This window comes from Porites lutea, chromosome 11 (assembly GCF_958299795.1).
Source record: "Porites lutea chromosome 11, jaPorLute2.1, whole genome shotgun sequence".
In the NCBI taxonomy this organism is placed as follows: domain Eukaryota; kingdom Metazoa; phylum Cnidaria; class Anthozoa; order Scleractinia; family Poritidae; genus Porites; species Porites lutea.
Window position 1 is genome coordinate 17,087,132 of NC_133211.1, and position 17,555 is coordinate 17,104,686.

The following is a 17,555-nucleotide window of genomic DNA, read 5'->3' on the forward strand; positions in this document are numbered from 1 at the left end:
CATAATTTTAGCTTTTCACATAGCGATAATTTATTACACCCAGGATTCTAGAGTGTACGAGGGGACACGTGACCAGCCGATGCCAGGGCCTTTTCCCGCCCCACCCTTTTTTTAAGGGAAAAGCCCTGGGGACGAGGTTGCTTTTGGGCACAAGGTTTTTACAGGGTCAAATCAGTCTCCCCTTTTCGATTTACAACGTTATTACAGGGTCAAATCAGTCTCCCTGGTTCGATTCACAAGGTTTTTACAGGGTCAAATCATCTCTCTTTTTCGATTTACAAGGTTTTTACAGGGTCAAATCAGTCTCTCTTTTCCGATTTACAAGGTTTTTATAGGGTCTAATCAGTCTCCCTTTTTTAATTTTCGGTATTTTTACAATGTTCAATGATTCCATCCCTTTTCGATTTACAGTGTTTTTACATAATCATTACAACGTCGCGGTAAACTATCCTGTTTAATTTACTTGTTTGTTACAGTATTTTTTGACAATATTCACAGTATATTTACATGATCTTGTCTTAAGAACCTTTACATTTAACAGGATTGTCTCCATTCTTTACATGTTCTGCTCCTAATATTTACACCTTTTTTACAGTAACTTTTAAGATCATGTAAAAGAGCAATTTTCCTGTAAAATGTCATTTGCAGTGATCTGTAGTTGATTTACGTGATATTTACATGTTAGAATTGCATTTTACATGTGCATGTAAATTTAGTCCCAGAAAATGTGCACATAACCTTTGTATTTGTTAACTCTTTTGAAGGGGTAACTCTCTTCAGGGGAAAGGGACACTATTTCTGGGCCCCGAAACCAGGGTTAATTAACCTTCATTCAAGGGACTCCTTAGCACTCAAAACGTGACTTACCAAAAAAGGGGTTGATATATTTAAGTCTTCACTAGCTAGTCACAATGATGACAGATTTCATTACATGAACTATATCACTCAAGTCGCTGTACTGCACGTGTAAGAATTTAACAGCTGGTATCGCGGAGACAAATTAGTAATGAACGTTGATACATTATCTAGCTCCTTGAAAAAACGACTGAAGCAGATTCCGAGGCAGGAATAAAAAAATATATTTTATTTGTTTGTTCATTTTTGGCAAACCCCAGCCCAACCCCTATTCAGGGGACATTTGCCATGGTCCCGAGGGTGTCCCCAGATTACAGGTTCCACTGTATGGCAAACAAAACTAGACAAATGTTAAATCTGAATTGGTCAAGTATATATGGATTTTAAAATAGTTATACAGGCCTCCGGTTATACCAGCATTAGCTGACCTGGATCGGCCAGTATAAATATTGTTTATACATCAATGAATTAATCATTCAATAAATAAATAAATAGATAAATAAAATGTTGCTTACAATGTTCAAGGTAATAGGCCATTTCTGAGTCTCACAAACTCTCACCTTCAAAACAAGGCTAATTGCTAAACTTTTCTTTTGAAAATGAGTTTTATTTGCATGAGAATAACAAAAACAATTTTCAAGACAATGGCTTTGCACTTAGCCTCGCTTTAAAACAGAGGCTTCAGGCAACCCGGAAATGGTCTATTAACACAATAAATCTACCTGCGAGTTCAAAGCATCGTGACGATAATCTCTGGTGAATACGCCATAAACAGCTCTTCCCTCTGGAAGTTGTTTACGGTGAAAACGGGCGTAAATCGTTGCCGTAACTTGATTCACCAAAGCCTACCAAGAGAACATCAAATTCTTGATCAAATTCTTGTATTGGGGTTATCACTACTGTTGTAAATCTTTATCATAATGATTATAATTATCAACGATTATCACATTGAAGTGACTCAGATGCTAAACGTTTTACACTTTATTTAAAGTGCGCCTTCTCGAACTGGGGCAGTTGGAAGAAGAGTATCCAATTACGACAGAGATTCTCAAGATTCACAAGAGATCGCAAGTTCTTTGCAAACGGACGAATAACATTTAAGCATTTAAACAAATTGTCATTGTTTTAATAGTTTGGACGGTCGCATTGTTGATATATTTGACAGTTATTAGTACGTTTGCAAAATCGTGCAATTCTTTTGTGTTCAAGAAACATTGTCATTGAATACTCGTCTTCCAAGTGCTCTGTTTCGGGTGGCCGCCCTATAAGAGTGTTAATCTCCACAAAAAGTAAAATAGTGCAAAAGTTTACTATCAAAAAAAAAACATTACATTCGGTGACTAATGTGTATTAAGCAAGAACTTCCAGAGGAGGCCTTTAACCAAAAGAGGGAGCCTTTAGCCGAAAATTGTACGGAAAGAGGTCATTTAATTTATTAATTCATATACATTTACGCTTTAATCGTACATTTGCCTTCTAATTAACAAATGTCAGGTAACCTGAATCCCGTGTTATTACAATGTTTCCTAATAAGAACTAAAAATTTGATAACCATCCTTTCTAGAAATCGTTGGGAACCACCGCCGCGGAAAACTTCAGAAACCTTCGGAATACTTCTCCCCTTTTTTAAAATCTTCAAAATTTACTGTGGATTAATTTTCGAAGACTCTACACAACTTCAGAGTTTTAAAGGCTTACAAGTAAACAAGGGAAATTCTCGAGGGCTTATTACGAAATTCGTCGAGTTAACGTCACTCTTGCATTATCTTTGAAAGCTTCTCACGAGCAACTTTCATGAAAGCTTCTCAAATATTGTTAATGAAGGTATACTACAGGGGGTTCCCCTGTTATATTACCTTGGTGGGTGAAACATAAACCACAACTCCATTGTTGCTCTCTCTCAACACTTTTTCCATGCAGTAATACGAGGCGTATGTTTTCCCTGATGACGTCGGTGCGACTATAACTGCTGACTCGTTATTATCCACAGCATCTAGTAGCTTACGCTGCAAAGGGGATAACGGATCGAGTAAGAATAGAGTAGATCCCAATTTCTCGGACCCTCGGTTTTTTGAAATTCCTGATAATTCGAACCAAACTTAACTTCCCTTCACCAGTAAAACACTGTAATTTTACGCCCTTTTCTAAACCTCCAGATAAAACAATTTGCTTTTCCCACAGTGGTTTCAAAAAATCGGGATTCTACTGTAGATTCACCTGAGATCCCCACAATTTATTTTTCTTATAATTCCCAGCAGGTTGGAAGTGCACGAAACCTCAAGATATTCTTTCTTGTGTACGTATGGAGATGCTGGTTGCTTTACAGTGTTCTTACAAGAGAATTTTATTGGGTTCATTTCCATCCCAGAAGTTTAGCTGACGTCTGTCCTACTGCCAATTAGATTCTATATTTCTCAGCCAAATGTCCTAAAATGTAGAACCTAATTACTTATAGAACACAACATATATATCATGTACCCTCCAGCTCAGCTCCAGTTCATTCTGTCCATTGGATTTGATATTTCAGCTACAGCTAATATATTTCTCTGTTTAGATAACAAATTTTGTATTTCTTTCGTCCTATTCAAGGCGACTAAAGTACGTCGCTGACCATTTTCATATTCTACTAAATACTTAAATTCGCCTCCAAAGCCATCGGAGAAAAGAGAGGGACCAAATGAGCTTGCACCATCATTGTAGTGACCAGTTATAATTCACAAACCTGCCAGGTGTCTGGAATAAAGTGTTCCACACGCGGGTCGGGATCGTTGCGCTCTTCCCGTTGCAGTAAGTGCCCCATGTGCTCCAGCTGAAATCGCGCGCTTGTCTGACGCACCGAGAACTGACCATTCTGTTAAAACGAAAACACTTTTTAATGATAATACAAATAATAGAAATAATAATAATAATAATAATAATAATAATAATAATAATAATTTTTTGTAGTTTCGTTTTCATCCTTTAGCTACTTTTAAGTCAAAGGGTTTTCATCCTACAAGAAGTGCTTACGTACCTCGCTTTTTTATTAGTACTTTGCAACAGCGCAAAAATTAAACAGGCGACGTTTCTTCTTGTGCGCTTTTCGGCAAAGAAATCGTCGTAGGGTTCGGGCTTGTTGTTGTTGTTCAATAAAAAGCCGCTCGTTGTAGGATTCACTTGAGGCCCGTTATGTTCCGTTATGGACTTGCGAAAGTGTTAAGAGGTGTAAAAGCTCTTCAAACACGCAAAAACGTCTGCTAATGGTTTTGAAAGCTTACTCCTGCAAGGACTTGTAAGCCATTCTGAAAACTTTTGTTGTTACATAATCAGTTCGACGTACGGAAAAGTTAAGCTTATAATTTCTTTAAATTTGTAACGAAACTTCGGAGTACAATGAAATAATTTCAGGCCAAAGTTTGTGGCTTTTTTGTCGCTGTCTGTATTGCATTTTCTGTTTTTTTCCTGTTGTTTCGTCAGTAGAAAGCTCGCGAAATTTACTTTTTTCCGCCGCTCTCCGAGAGAAATTTTTTTGTTTTCCATATAAGATCAAATTAAGGTATATGAGCTGATAACCGAGATTGATTGAGTCAATCAGAATGCTAGAAATGCATCATCCGAGGTTGAAAATTTAATAACTAGAGGATGTTACATGGCCGCGTGGAGATACGAAATTTCTCTTCGAGTGTTGAAAAATATTTTACGAGTGAGGGCAGCGAACGAGTGAAATATTTTCAACACGAGAAGAGAAATTTCGTATCTCCAAGCGGCCATGTAATGTTCTATTTATTATATAAACACCAATGAAATAACAAACCATTTCACTGAAACAGTTTTTTCCTGCGAAAGGCGCGATTTATTATGTAGTCATAGCAACGGTGATATTTTCACATTTGAAAATAACATGTTATTTTCACGTGTGAAGATATCATGTTTTCGCGCGAAAGCTCACCTGGTATTTCATTGGTGTGTATATAATAAAAAGTAATGTCTTATTTGAGAAGGAAACTTGGCCGAGTTAACTATCACAGGGACTTCTGGGGTTGTAAATGAGGACGCGGCTGTCAGCTATTGGCTATTTTTTCCCCTGTCGCCAGTAAGTCAGTCCAGTCAGTCTCAAAATACTTTGCGAAAGTTCAGCCAGCCAAACTTCCTTCTAGTCTCTAAAGTGGGGAATACTGTACCTCCTTTGACTAATTACCAATACTTTGGTACCTTTGTATATTCATTATATTATTCTCGTGTTTGAACACATCATACCAAAGCCGAATTCAGTAATTGTTTTAGTTCTCATTCAAAATATTTCTAAGTTCTTAACAAGTTTGCCTTCTCGTAAACTTTCCTCAAAACTTTCGCCTATTTCTCGGAATGGTTTCGGGATATAAGCAGATGAAGTTTTCCCTTCCTCAGAATGCAGATAACATTTTGCGTATTCTTGCATTTCTCCCGTTCAGTTAGTTAGAAACTCAGCTATTTTTTTCTTCCGATAGCTGTGGACGCCATTTTCTTTTTCAGTTCACTCAGGAATAAACAGCTACGCTGCCACGCCTGGAAACGAGGTTGATAGATGGTATATTTGATAACTATTCCACGAGTGCGCGTTGGATATGAGATAGCGTTAGTGGAATAATTGTTTGTTTAATCCATTACCAATTGTTTTATTAAAAAACGCCATCAAAATATCGAGAATTCTTCGCGACTTTATTTGTAAAAACACAGCAGATTTTCAGCTTGCTTTTAACTTATGAGTAGACGCGTAAAGTTAACATATTTGGAGAGCATGGTATAATGGCTCATATATCATGACGGCTAAGCCAATCAGAGCTCTAGAATTGCAGTATCCAATGATTCAGTTTTTAATAACATAATTTATACCATCGAATCAATGGTATATTGCTCGCATCTTCCAAATACGGTAAGCGCCAGTTGGTTATCAAGAATTAGCCGGGGTATTGGAGCCAATTAGAAACGGCGAAATATTTTGAATGATATAATAAAGGTTATACATTAAGAGAAACTACCCAATCGAAATTAACTACCTGTTCTCTGCTGCCTGCATTTGAATCATAAAACGTCGAAGCAATGTTTTCAAATCCTAGTTTCTGAATGTATCTGGAAAGTTTCTTCTTCTGCTTTTCCGTAAGAAGACTTCCGTTTCCTTCTTTTTCCTCTTCTTTCACTATTTTCTGGGCAACATCCATAAGAAGGACTGGATACTTCATGTCATCTGTGCTGGGCTCGCCAAATCCTGGAACGTATTTAGAGTCATCTTTCATAATAATGATAGTTCTGTCGCTGCTTGGTAACAATGCTAAGTTTTTTTTAGCATTGTTACCAAAAACCCATTGATAATTGAAGGGAACATTTCAAGTTTTCGCGGATAGAATTCTCCATCTTGAGACGCAAAAGCAGAAAATGGGAAAGGCCGGAGTTTTTAAACCTTATATTGTAAGGAAGGCTAGTCTTTTTAACAGCTTTCAAGCTGCTCAAAATCAAGAGCCCTCTTGTCAATATATAAAAGTAAGGTTTCATATGTTACTAATCGCGCTGTTGTGTTGATGGCCGATTGCGCCAGTTCCATCACCCCAGTAGATGCATGATGCAGTGGAAAAATAACCAGATATATTAAATCATTCTTCACTTTTGTTAAGTCAGCGAAGCAAAACAGGGTATTGAAACAACTGATGTTAAAGGTCAGGATACGGTGATACCGAGCTAAGCGACAAGTCGCTGCAACAGGTTAGCAGCGTTAAGTCTTTCGTACACCCGAAACGAGTCATGGCTGCAACCTGTACTCGCGTCGTGTCGTAGCGATTTATCGTCAACTCTTCCGACGTTTAATACAATCCGTATATTATAGAAAATTCACGGCGTTCGTTTACGAGGAATACCCTGTTGCAAATTGTAATTTTAAAAAGATAATGTCACACACAAGACGATATGGAAGTTCACCGGAAATTAAATTTTGAAATCATTTCTACTTAGTCTACCAACTTTGAATAACTTACGTTTTTGTCGCCAAGCACCGAAGCAACATTTCGCTTTAACCATCAAAGCTGGTAAACGAACTTGTGGGAATGAGGTGTTTTTCAAAAATTCATTCATCAGCTCCAGCGCATTTTCGTAGTCTTGTTTATTCAAAAGTGGCTCAATGTTTTTAAAGGTGTTACACCATTTGTCTTGCTCCTTCTTCATTTCCTCGTCTTTTAAATCAGAGAAAGTTTATGGAAAGAAAAAATGTTTAAAAGAAAGCAAACAAAAATGATCGCAGAAATAAATGAAAATCGCATTGAGAAATAAACTATGATATTGACACAAAATAAACCCACGTGTGGAATTTATTTCCCACTCTCAACGACATCATCTGTGAGGAAATATTGACTGCAATATATAGTGCAGCAGTTATATATGCGCGATTGGATCCCAGAGTGTATCAATTTGTTATAATGCAGTGGTTGATAGAGGCACGATATCAGTAATGTTGATCATTCTGGATATATCTATTCGCCCTCTCTAAACCACACCCTTTTAAAGAAATGCCAATTGACAATCGCTTAAAAAATTGCACTTGTCACAAACCTTCTTCCACTTATCTAGAACAGAAAGAATATGAGAGATATTGGAGTCTTGATTGACAGTCACCTCACATGGAAACCTCATATTGACTAGTTGCTACTAAAATCAGTAAAACCATTGGCGTCATTGCGAAACCGAGGCCGTTTGTGCCCAGAGTACTCTACTCAACCTTAAAGATCTTTAATCTTCCCGCATTTGTCTTATGGCCTTATAGCCTGGGGTGAGGCTATAAAACATATTTACACAAGATTTTATTGCTGTAGAAACCATGTCATACGCCTTATCCATTCCCTCCCTCCTTTTTTTGTGTTACATCTAATATTCTACCGACAAATTAAAGCTACTCTTCTTTAGAACAGTCTCCGTCCTCATGATGTTTCGAACGATTTTACACCGGAAAACCTTTGAGACGTATTCACTTGTCCCAGACAAATACATTCATACAACACAAAGTCAGCTTCTGCTGGAAATTCCTATGTTAAACCTCAGTTCTAGATTAAACATTAAGCCGAATTCTGTTGCAATTCAAGGAAAAATCCATAATGCAGTTCTGAAAATCCTCGCCGCTGAGGATAATTATATCGATACAGCAACTCTTCTTCAAAGAACGCGCGGTCTACAATAATGTCTTCCTGTTTAAATAACTATCTGTAATTAAGCCAGTAAATTGGTGTGTGCTTCATTCAACTAGTTAATTATTCTTGAATTTTATTTATTTATTTATTTATTTAGACACTTTTACTTATAACTATGTCTAGGCTTTTTATAAATTGTTGTCACTGCCCGCCGCGATAAGCCTGTGGTATTTGCGGGTTGTGACAATCATATAAGGTTAATTCAATTCATGTAATTTTGTGCGAATTGTAACGATACCATTGTTTTATATATTTTAATTTCACTTTGTAAACCGCTCAGACACATATTAATTAAGTTGTTATTATTTATTTACCTTTACGCCTCTGTTTGTTTTTCTCTATTAACTGTAATTGCGTTTTGCTCTGTAAAAGATTGAAGTAAATGAGTACATATAACAGAATTATACTCAGATTTTCAGTGAACTTATCAAGCATTAGTTTCGAGGGTAAAAAAAATACTGACTGAGTTCCACCGCAATAGCAATCTTCTCAGTACGGCTGTTGGTTGACGTGACTTAGCTGTTAAGTTAGCCCTAATTTGAGGTGAAAAAACGTTTTTTTAGTGATGTGATAGTGGTGATTGGGATGAGAATGACTTGAATGATAATGACAATGAGCAATGACGTTAGGAATAGTAATGACAATGGTAATGGTGTTCATCGATTGCATGCCTCCTTTAGGTCCAGTTATAAAACAGATTTGGCAAAAAGAACGTACAGTGACGGCGCAACCGACTTGACCATTATAATGGTAGAGCAGCAAATTGAACGCGGGAAGTCGCGTTTAGGCCCCTGTTTCCGAGTTCTTTCACGTTCTTGCTAAATCTGCATAAAGTAAACATCATCATGAGGAACTCTTTTCCTAAACTGAAACCGTGTTACTTACCACCTTGCGTGTTTTATCTTTCCCTTTCTTTTTCTTCTCGCTGTTCTCTGTGACAGTAATTACTTTTGCCCGATCAATACCTCCTTCAAGGGAATTACCATAAAAGCGAAGAAATCGAACATACTTCTGCTTGTCGTTGTAGTACCGACGTCTTCTATTCGGGTTCTTTGGAGGTTTCTCTGGGGGTGAAATGGCATCGCAAAGTAATAATTTTCTTATCATCCCCTATTTTAATAAATATTTCGACTCGGGCAATATTTTAGCCCATCCAGTTCTGGTTTACATTTAATCTTTCCCTTACATATATTTCTCTCCTCCTTAAACCGTAAGCAACCTAGATCCGTTTGCTTTGGACTTTTCTTATTATCTCTTCACCTTTTATGTCTTCCCTTGTCCTGTCGTAGTCATCAGTGAGAGGCTTTCGGGTATGCCAATGATAACGCTCATCAAATTCCCGACCAATACGAAATATTTCCTCCTGGTCTTCAATTCTTTTAAGAGATAAATGAGAAGTTAGTGAGGTCCGAGAGGGGTCGAAAGTATGACCTTCTGGTGATGCTATTCCAGATACTCTAAGCTAAAGGAGACTCGTGAAGCTTAGGCCATTAAATTAGGTTCATGTGATATAAACGTCCTTCATACTGCTAGGACCAGAATGTCAATAAGTGCTTATGCGCAATGATAAAGATGAGATGGTGAATGGTGAATAAAGGAGAAAGATTTTTTTTTCAGTCAGTGACACAGGCGGCTCGGAAGAAAACATCTGAGTAGTCCCAACAGGAATCGAGCCAATGACCGAGAAAGAATGAGGAGCTGATGCTCCTGGTTTAGGCGGCTCTTTGTGATTTACTCAAAACTGAAAAGAAGACGACATTTAAACCTCCTATAACAGTCAAAAGCAACAAAGCTTATAACCCATAAACCGAAAAACGTTTTTTTGTCAAATTTTCGCTGCTCCCATCTTAATTTAAAACAAAAATGCGAGTGTTTGCTTGGGCTAACTATTTTTAGGCTGTTATGCTCAAAAACGTAAACTGCCCTAGCGCACGCCGCTTTGGCGAAGAAGAAACAGTAAAACATTTCGGCTGAAAACAGATGTCAACTTAATTTACTGATCAATTTGGCATTGTTAAAAAGATGATAATAAAAAAGATGTTAGCGCGTGTCCCTAGATATTCCACCGACTTACTCAGCCAGGTCGTTAATTTTGGTCCGAACATCCCCTGCGTACTCCTCTACAAGAACACTTTTAACCTCAAGAAGACGTCTTAGCTTCACTTTGGAGTCAAACTCTGAACTTCTTCCTGGTATATAAACAGCAATAATAATAATAATCGCTATGAGAAGGTGTACTTGGAAGAAACTCTACCAAAAATTAGTTTTCTTCAAGTAAATATATCTTATCGTATCTCTTCTAATTTTTGATTTTTATTTGCTTTAAATAACATATATTTTGGTTTCCAGTAAAGAGGGTACTACACCAGAGAAGGGGATTTCAAGGTATAATACCAAAGTGTCATGACACAACGCAAGCTAGGAAACTGCATTTTTGCGTGTCTCGTGTCTGGAAACCCATGCGAGGTGTATGTCATATACGTTAGATACCTGTTTCGTTTATTTGCCATATTTTATCCTTTTTCTCACCTGATGGACGAAAGCTCTCCTCATTCTCAGAAAATATGGGGAAAAATTGAGCCCCAAGGGCATCAGAATTCACGGCAACGAATACTTTACTCCATGCAGCTTCTACTGTTTTGGAAATATCGCCAGGCAAACTAGAGGCTGAAACAAATGAATTTGACATTTCAACATCAATCAACCAACATAACTGAGCTAATGTAAATTTTTTGACAAGCCTTTTTTTGTGGCCTCTGTTCCATTAGTTTTGTTTTGTTTCTTTTACTTTCAACGGAGAGATATAAAACAGCTTATTCTTTTTACCTCCCCTAAAAAACTCAGACAACTTTTACACGGGTCAGGGCAATTTTGAATGAGTTAGAAACTTGCACGGACCCGCCTTATTTTTTACATGGGACCCGCGGAACCGCTCAAGTTTTAGAACAGCAAAGTGTGTAAGTTTTGAACGGTACGGTTCCACTTTCACGCGGACTCGTTTGGAACGCCTGAACCATGCAAGGTTTTCACAGTCTGCGTGGTTAAATCCTCGAGCCTAGTTACGCCTTTTTTATAAGTCGATGTGCCTTTCATGACGAGAAGTGAAACAAAAAAAACACGTTAAGCATAATTTTACCGCAATTTGGACTAAATGCGTACAAACGCTTTCACATTTGTGAGACAGCTCTTCTCCGTGTCCATAACGACTTATTACGTTCTGTTGACAACCGTTGTTGTGTGGTTCTGCTACTACTCGACTTATCGACCGCTTTTGACACTGTCGACCATAATATATTACTCAGTAGACTCCAATCTAAGTATGCAATTTTGGTAAAGCTTTGAAGTGGTTCAAGTCCAAACTTTCTCAACGTTCTCAGTTGTTATGCATCGACCCGGATAAATCTTCATCTCAGGAATTGATTTGCGGCGTACCTCAAGGCTCTGTGTTGGCCCCAGTCCTCTACCTTTTCTACACATCACCTGTGGCTGACATTCTGCGACGTCACAATATGGCTTTCCATCTTTACACCTACGACACCCAGTTCTATGCTTTTTTTCTCCTGTAACTTGGGAGACTTGGGATTGCACTGTACCATGAGTACAATCGAAAAGTGCCTAAGTGACATAGATTTATGGATGACTGCTAACAAGCTTAAATCAAACAAAGATAAGACGGAACTGATTTGTTTTTATGACAGTCCTCAGACGTCTTTTATTCCACTTCGTTTTAGTGCTGATCTCGTCCAGCCCTCCCAACACGTCAGAGACACTGGTGCTATTTTTGACTTTACCCTTTCTATAGCACCTCAGGTTACCCCAGTCTCTAAGTCAGCTTTCTATCAACTTCGGAACGTTGCTCGCATCAGAAAGTATTTATCTCCCAAGACCATTGAGTTCCTCGTCCATGCCTTTCTCTCCTCGAAGTTAGATTTCTGTAATTCTTTGCTTTATGGCATCTCTAAACATCTACAGCGGAAACTACGGTCTGTTGAGAATGCTGCTGCGCTCTTTGTGACATCTTCTTCAACATTCGATCACGTAACACCAATATTGAAGGATCTTCATTGGTTCCCCACTGCTGAACGCATTAAATTTAAAATTCTTCTTTTAACCTTCAAAGGCCTCCACAACCTATCGCCGTCCTACATCAAAGAGCTCTTAACTCCATTTTGTCTTGCGCGTATGCTTCGATCATCTTCTACTCTACATTTGGATCGTGCTTGTTATTACATGAACCTATGCTGCTAGGGCTTTCGCCATCTCCGCCCCTGAGCTGTGGAATAAGTTACCTGATGATATTAGATCTAGTGACAATCTGCCAACTTTTAAGTCAAAGCTTAAGACATATATTTAATATCGCTTTCAAGAATAAGTTTTATTTAAATATTTTATTTTTCTTTAATAAAGTGTAAAGAGCATAGAGCTGCTGTGTATGCCCTATGCAATGTTTTACGTTATTATTATATTACGGTTGGTTTAATTCGACAGTTTTAAGTCGTCAATCGCCTAAAAGATTCAGAAAAGCCCTTCCAACTCCGAAACCTTGCGAAAAATTTGTAGGGAATCATGTTAACAGTACTTCATTCTGTAACAAAATTTGGGGTAAACACATTTCTTACTTATTTCCTCTAATAAACAACTTCTCTTTTTCCTCTCCCTTACCACCCAAAACAAGAAGAACGCACTCACTTAAATTGGGAAAAGCTAGAACAAAATAATGCCCCGCTGATAATTGATAAGGGTAAAAACTGCTTGTAATATGACGCTACTCCAACCTTGTAATCCCAGTGATCTTTGTTCCAAAGCCAAGGAAAAAAGAGTAAGAACAAGTCGACCGTCCATCAGATCGGCAACTGAAGTCATGTCTAGTGAATGGCTTGTCATGGACGGGTATTCGTCCTGTATCACCTTCAAACACGTCCACAGGTTACTACAAAACTGAAATGAATAAATATATAAATATATTACATATATTGTGGCTTAGTTCATAATTGTCTATATTTTTCGACAAAATACCTGTAAGAATGCTTGCTTAAAAAAATTACGCTATTTCGTGTGTTTAGGTTTTCTACAGCGTCTTTTAAAGCCGTGACATCTTCATTTTAAAGTATTTTAAAACCTTGACGCCATTTTTCCACTTATATTAGACATGGGGAACTCTGCCAAAGCAATTTTGTACAATGAAATTAACGCTGAGAAATCGAGCAAAAGTTTAAGGGTGATTTTTGACCATAATACTAATAAATGAATTAAATAAGTAAATAAATAAATGAACAAAAATTCGCCCGTCTTTGGACACACAGAAAATCTAAAAAACGATTTTAACTATGATAAGGATGTAGTTAAAGTCAAAAGGCCAAAACACTCAAACAATTTGCTATTCCCTAACCTTGTCAAAAAAATTTACTTGAGTGTCATTTATTTTGTAGAACAGATCCAAGTTGTTTACTTCTTGCACTCTGTACTTCAAAGGCAATTTCTTAAGCAGAACCGAGTGAAGGAGAAAAAGCTTGACCCTGTCTTCTGTAGCTTTGATTGTTTCCTGTTGACAGAATTAAGCAGTTACATAACATACATAGAGGCCAGCTGAGGCCTTGACATTTGCATTGCCTCGTACGTTGCCACGCAACAGGAATAAATGGCTTATAAAATTTTCTCTAAGGGATTAGTTTCATTAGTCTTAATTACCGATCTCCTTTTACGTAATATTTGAAAAAAATCTTTAGAAAGGAGAAGAAAGCTGGGCCGACTTAACTTTTGCAAAGATTTCTGGGATTGTTACTTGGGAAAGGAAAGAAATTGGCCCATCCCAGTAACGATCCCAGAGGCCTCTGCGAAAGTTAAAACGGCCCAGTTTACTTCCAGTTACTGACGTGGCGAATCGGTTGACTGTATGATTGTTCAGGTGAGTGTAGTCCAGAATAGGACTGTCAGTGAAAGTGACTGATCGCGATGTTTCGACACCAATGCGGAAATAATGAGTTGCTAGAGTCAAAGTGAGTTGTGAGTTGTCAATTCATTGTATTTAACCTGGTTGCTCAATAATTTCAACGCTTAAAGATGTGCGTCGTTGGGGGAATTTTAACCATTATTTCACTTCAAAGCCGAAATAGAAAAGGGAGCGAAAGGCATAGATTCTTATTTTGTCACCAATTACAACCTGTTTCCTACTAAGACGTACCTTCGTTATGTTAGGGTCTTTAAGAAATTTACATAACATTCTCTCACAAGCGAGGGCAGTAATCAGCTCACGGCATCCTCCATGTGGCTTAGCCTGAAGCAGAGTCTTTACTTTTTCTTTTAGGTCAGTCTGAAAATGGAAGTTCAAAAATGAATTTTTGATCACGTTTTACATTTTGATCAATGATGGTAACAATACAAACACAAACCACCACACAACGCATGTGATGGAGTTAAGAGAAAAACATTTAAACACAGTTCATTGTATGGCGATAAAATATAATGTTATGCAGTAAAATACAATGCAGTGTAATGAAATAAAATGTACTGTAATTTTGAGCAACAGAACACCTGAAAAAGCATGAAATAAAACGCAACGAGCAGTGTGATAAAAAAATGCATTTAAATGTTACAGAGTCACCTTAAGACTATATTCCCCTTTATACTACTAAAACAGAAATTTCTGCAATTTGATTGGCTTAGAGCAGTGGAATTTCAGCTTAATTTGAAATACCCACATGTGAAAAATTACAAACCTTTTGTAGGTAGTAGTATAAACAAATAACAGCACGATTTGTACGTGATGTTTGGCCTAAATACCACTTGTGATATTTCAAAATTGTCTCAAATTTTACTCGCCTACCGGCTCGTGAAATTACGTATAACAATTTCGAAATATCACTCGTGGTATTTATGCCAAATATCACTACAGATCATGCTATTACCTATACTAATTATACTTTACTGACCCCATATAAGCAGCGGCGGTCACCTGCGTTGCGGACGGCGGGCTATTATCCACACCTGTATTAATCAAAAATTTTGTTTTACCTGGCTAACAGAATCGTTGCACTCGAGGTAGTCTAAAGGTGCTTCGTGTTTAAAGCATGTCGCAAGAGAATTCCAGGTTTTGTATATCGACTTTTGAACCTAATGGAAGAAAATTAACATGTTACCACACTCTGAACCTGACTCTGAGCAGCCATTTACATGTTTTTCTGTCGTCAGGCACATCAAGGGCAGTTTATAGTTTCGCATTTTCCACTGAACCAGGTTTTACTTACTTTTAACAGATGCTAGGCTAAAATGAGTTATAGCTAAAACAAAAAACAAAACCTTGAGCTTCTAGAAGCTTTATGCTGCACCCACTGACCAGATTTCATTGAAGTTACGCTGTCCAAACAAAACGTATTGATCAGGGGTCAATTTAATAAAACTTTTACAAGTGTAATTTACAAGTGTAGCTATTGCCGTTTTCAGAATCTAAAACAACCATGCCTACACATTACACTTGGATTGTAGAAGATTTATTAAACTAACCCCTGGTTACCAACTTATCTACACGGAGACTGTTGACGAAAATATCCGTTTTTACAGCCTGCGAACACACTCTCCTTTCCCTTCCACACCTAAGCCCTTAGAGAGCTTGCTCGCAGGTCCCTTCATTCACGTGCGCAAGGAAGCTGCACACAAATAAGTTCGTACGTGCCCTTTAGGTGGATGGTGAGCTCAAAATAAGGTGGTATAAACGAAGTTGCTTTAGTTTCAACCTGCAAGGGGTGACCGGGGCTTTGTGCTTTTCAAAACCGGAAAATCCGATTGGAAAACTGATCAAACGGTTCGGGTCAATCCGTTCGGAACGCTTTAGAAAATATGATTGTCGACTTTAGAGTCGATAGAATTTTTTTTACAATTTTTGGACTTTTCAGCTGATTTTGGGTCTTCCCTTAAAAAGCAAGGCCAATTTAATTGTTGCCTTTATGCCCGAGTGAGATTTTCACCCGGATGGTTTGCGGTGTGAATGATAAGAAGCAGTTGGCTTTCTATATGATGTTCAAGACAATTTGAAGAAACGACAGAAGTGATTTTACTCTTTACAACAATTTCCAATTGTTTTTGTATAATTGTGGGGCTTACCTTTCGAAAGAAAAATTTATGAATCGATATCGACTGTGTGTAGAATCCCATAACCTTTGTTGCTGTCATCTCGATTCCCGAAATAAACACACAGTTTAATCCCTGACCGAGGGCATGGCAAAGAAGGCTTCGGAAGAAGAACTTCACAGCTTTTTGCTTGTCCTGCTTAATTTTCCATGGAATGTTTTCTACGTCGGTTAGCAACAGAAAGGCTGGGAATTTGTCTTCTACATAATCTTTCCATTGCTTTTCCCAGTAGTTATCGATTGAAGTCACAACAGTGAAACTTGTATTGTTCTGAAGGTGTAGCATAAGGGCTTGGCGAGCTAACAACATAGATGGCTGGCTGCTCCAGATAATCTCCATATCCTTAAAGAAGACGACGTGGAACACTCCACCTACAATAGTCAAACATTTTCAAAGAAAAAGTATCAGACGATTTGTTGTGCTACTGGCACGTTTAAACCTCGCGTTGCTAGAAATACAGCAACTCCAACTCTCTGAACACCTAAGGCCCATAGAAACCACATAAAATTCTCCACACTGGTCTTCATTCATTTTCGTAAGGAATTAGTTGAGCGGATAATTTGATAAAAGATCAAAGCATATTCCTTTGGTAATCATTTAATCAATTATTATCACCTTTTCTCTTTACGATGTATTGATAATTGTTCCGAAGAAATTGATGTTTCACCCTTGACATAACATAAAGGGTTTACAGTAATATTCTTGAGATATTTATAATATGGATACCTCTCCACGACGGATATTCTAGTTGAAGCCGATCCGAACGGCGCCTCAGCTGTCTTAGAGAGTATTGGCGTCATTGAAAAAGGCCAGATTTGTTCAACAAGTATGGTGTTCAAATCACAAAAATAACAAAGGAAGACTGATAGAGCCGGTGAACTAACCTTTATTCGTAAAGTGTTGCAAGAAACGTTCAAGAAGATATGTGAGGTGCAGAAATTGTCCTCCATTACTCCAATCCAAGGTCTGTTCTCCAAGAAGTTCAAGAAGTAGCGAGTCACCATCGATCAAGAAAATCTCCGCGTCTACAAAGTCCGTCAGGATGTTTATATAACTAATTGGGGAACAAAAGATAACGATGAAACTGTGGACGTTCGATTTTTAGTAAACTTAGCATGTACATGCGTGGCAGACGTTCGAAAGGGAAGGGCGAGGGGATTTCGGGCGCGTAAGGAAGAAAGGTTCCCTCTTCCCTTCTCCCTCGAGCGCGGTCTCGCGCTCAAATTCCCTTCCAAAAATAATAGAGGACGCAATTTAATCCACTGAAGGATACCACATTGGAGCGAGCAGGTTTTGGAAAGTAAAACACTAACAGAACATATTTGCGTTCGATTTTTTAAATATGACTTAAACTAATTGCAAGCAGTTGCACGAATTCTGTGGAAACTT

At 37.9% G+C, this 17,555-nt stretch overlaps 1 protein-coding gene across 1 annotated transcript in view; it reads right to left on the bottom strand.

Moving 5' to 3' along the window:
• Positions 1-17,555, bottom strand: part of LOC140953280 (probable ATP-dependent RNA helicase DDX60) — a 65,405-nt gene that overhangs the window by 24,485 nt on the left and 23,365 nt on the right. Inside the window, exons 5-20 of the mRNA XM_073402778.1 lie at positions 17,051-17,220; positions 16,140-16,537; positions 15,054-15,152; positions 14,224-14,352; positions 13,432-13,584; positions 12,818-12,980; positions 10,572-10,709; positions 10,117-10,231; positions 9,303-9,418; positions 8,928-9,106; positions 8,357-8,405; positions 6,840-7,034; positions 5,871-6,079; positions 3,578-3,706; positions 2,712-2,861; positions 1,578-1,700 (exon numbers count right to left, since the gene is read on the bottom strand). Of these exons, the coding sequence (XP_073258879.1) occupies positions 1,578-1,700; positions 2,712-2,861; positions 3,578-3,706; positions 5,871-6,079; positions 6,840-7,034; positions 8,357-8,405; positions 8,928-9,106; positions 9,303-9,418; positions 10,117-10,231; positions 10,572-10,709; positions 12,818-12,980; positions 13,432-13,584; positions 14,224-14,352; positions 15,054-15,152; positions 16,140-16,537; positions 17,051-17,220 (2,515 nt within the window). The remainder of the gene's footprint in view (positions 1-1,577; positions 1,701-2,711; positions 2,862-3,577; positions 3,707-5,870; positions 6,080-6,839; positions 7,035-8,356; positions 8,406-8,927; positions 9,107-9,302; positions 9,419-10,116; positions 10,232-10,571; positions 10,710-12,817; positions 12,981-13,431; positions 13,585-14,223; positions 14,353-15,053; positions 15,153-16,139; positions 16,538-17,050; positions 17,221-17,555) is intronic.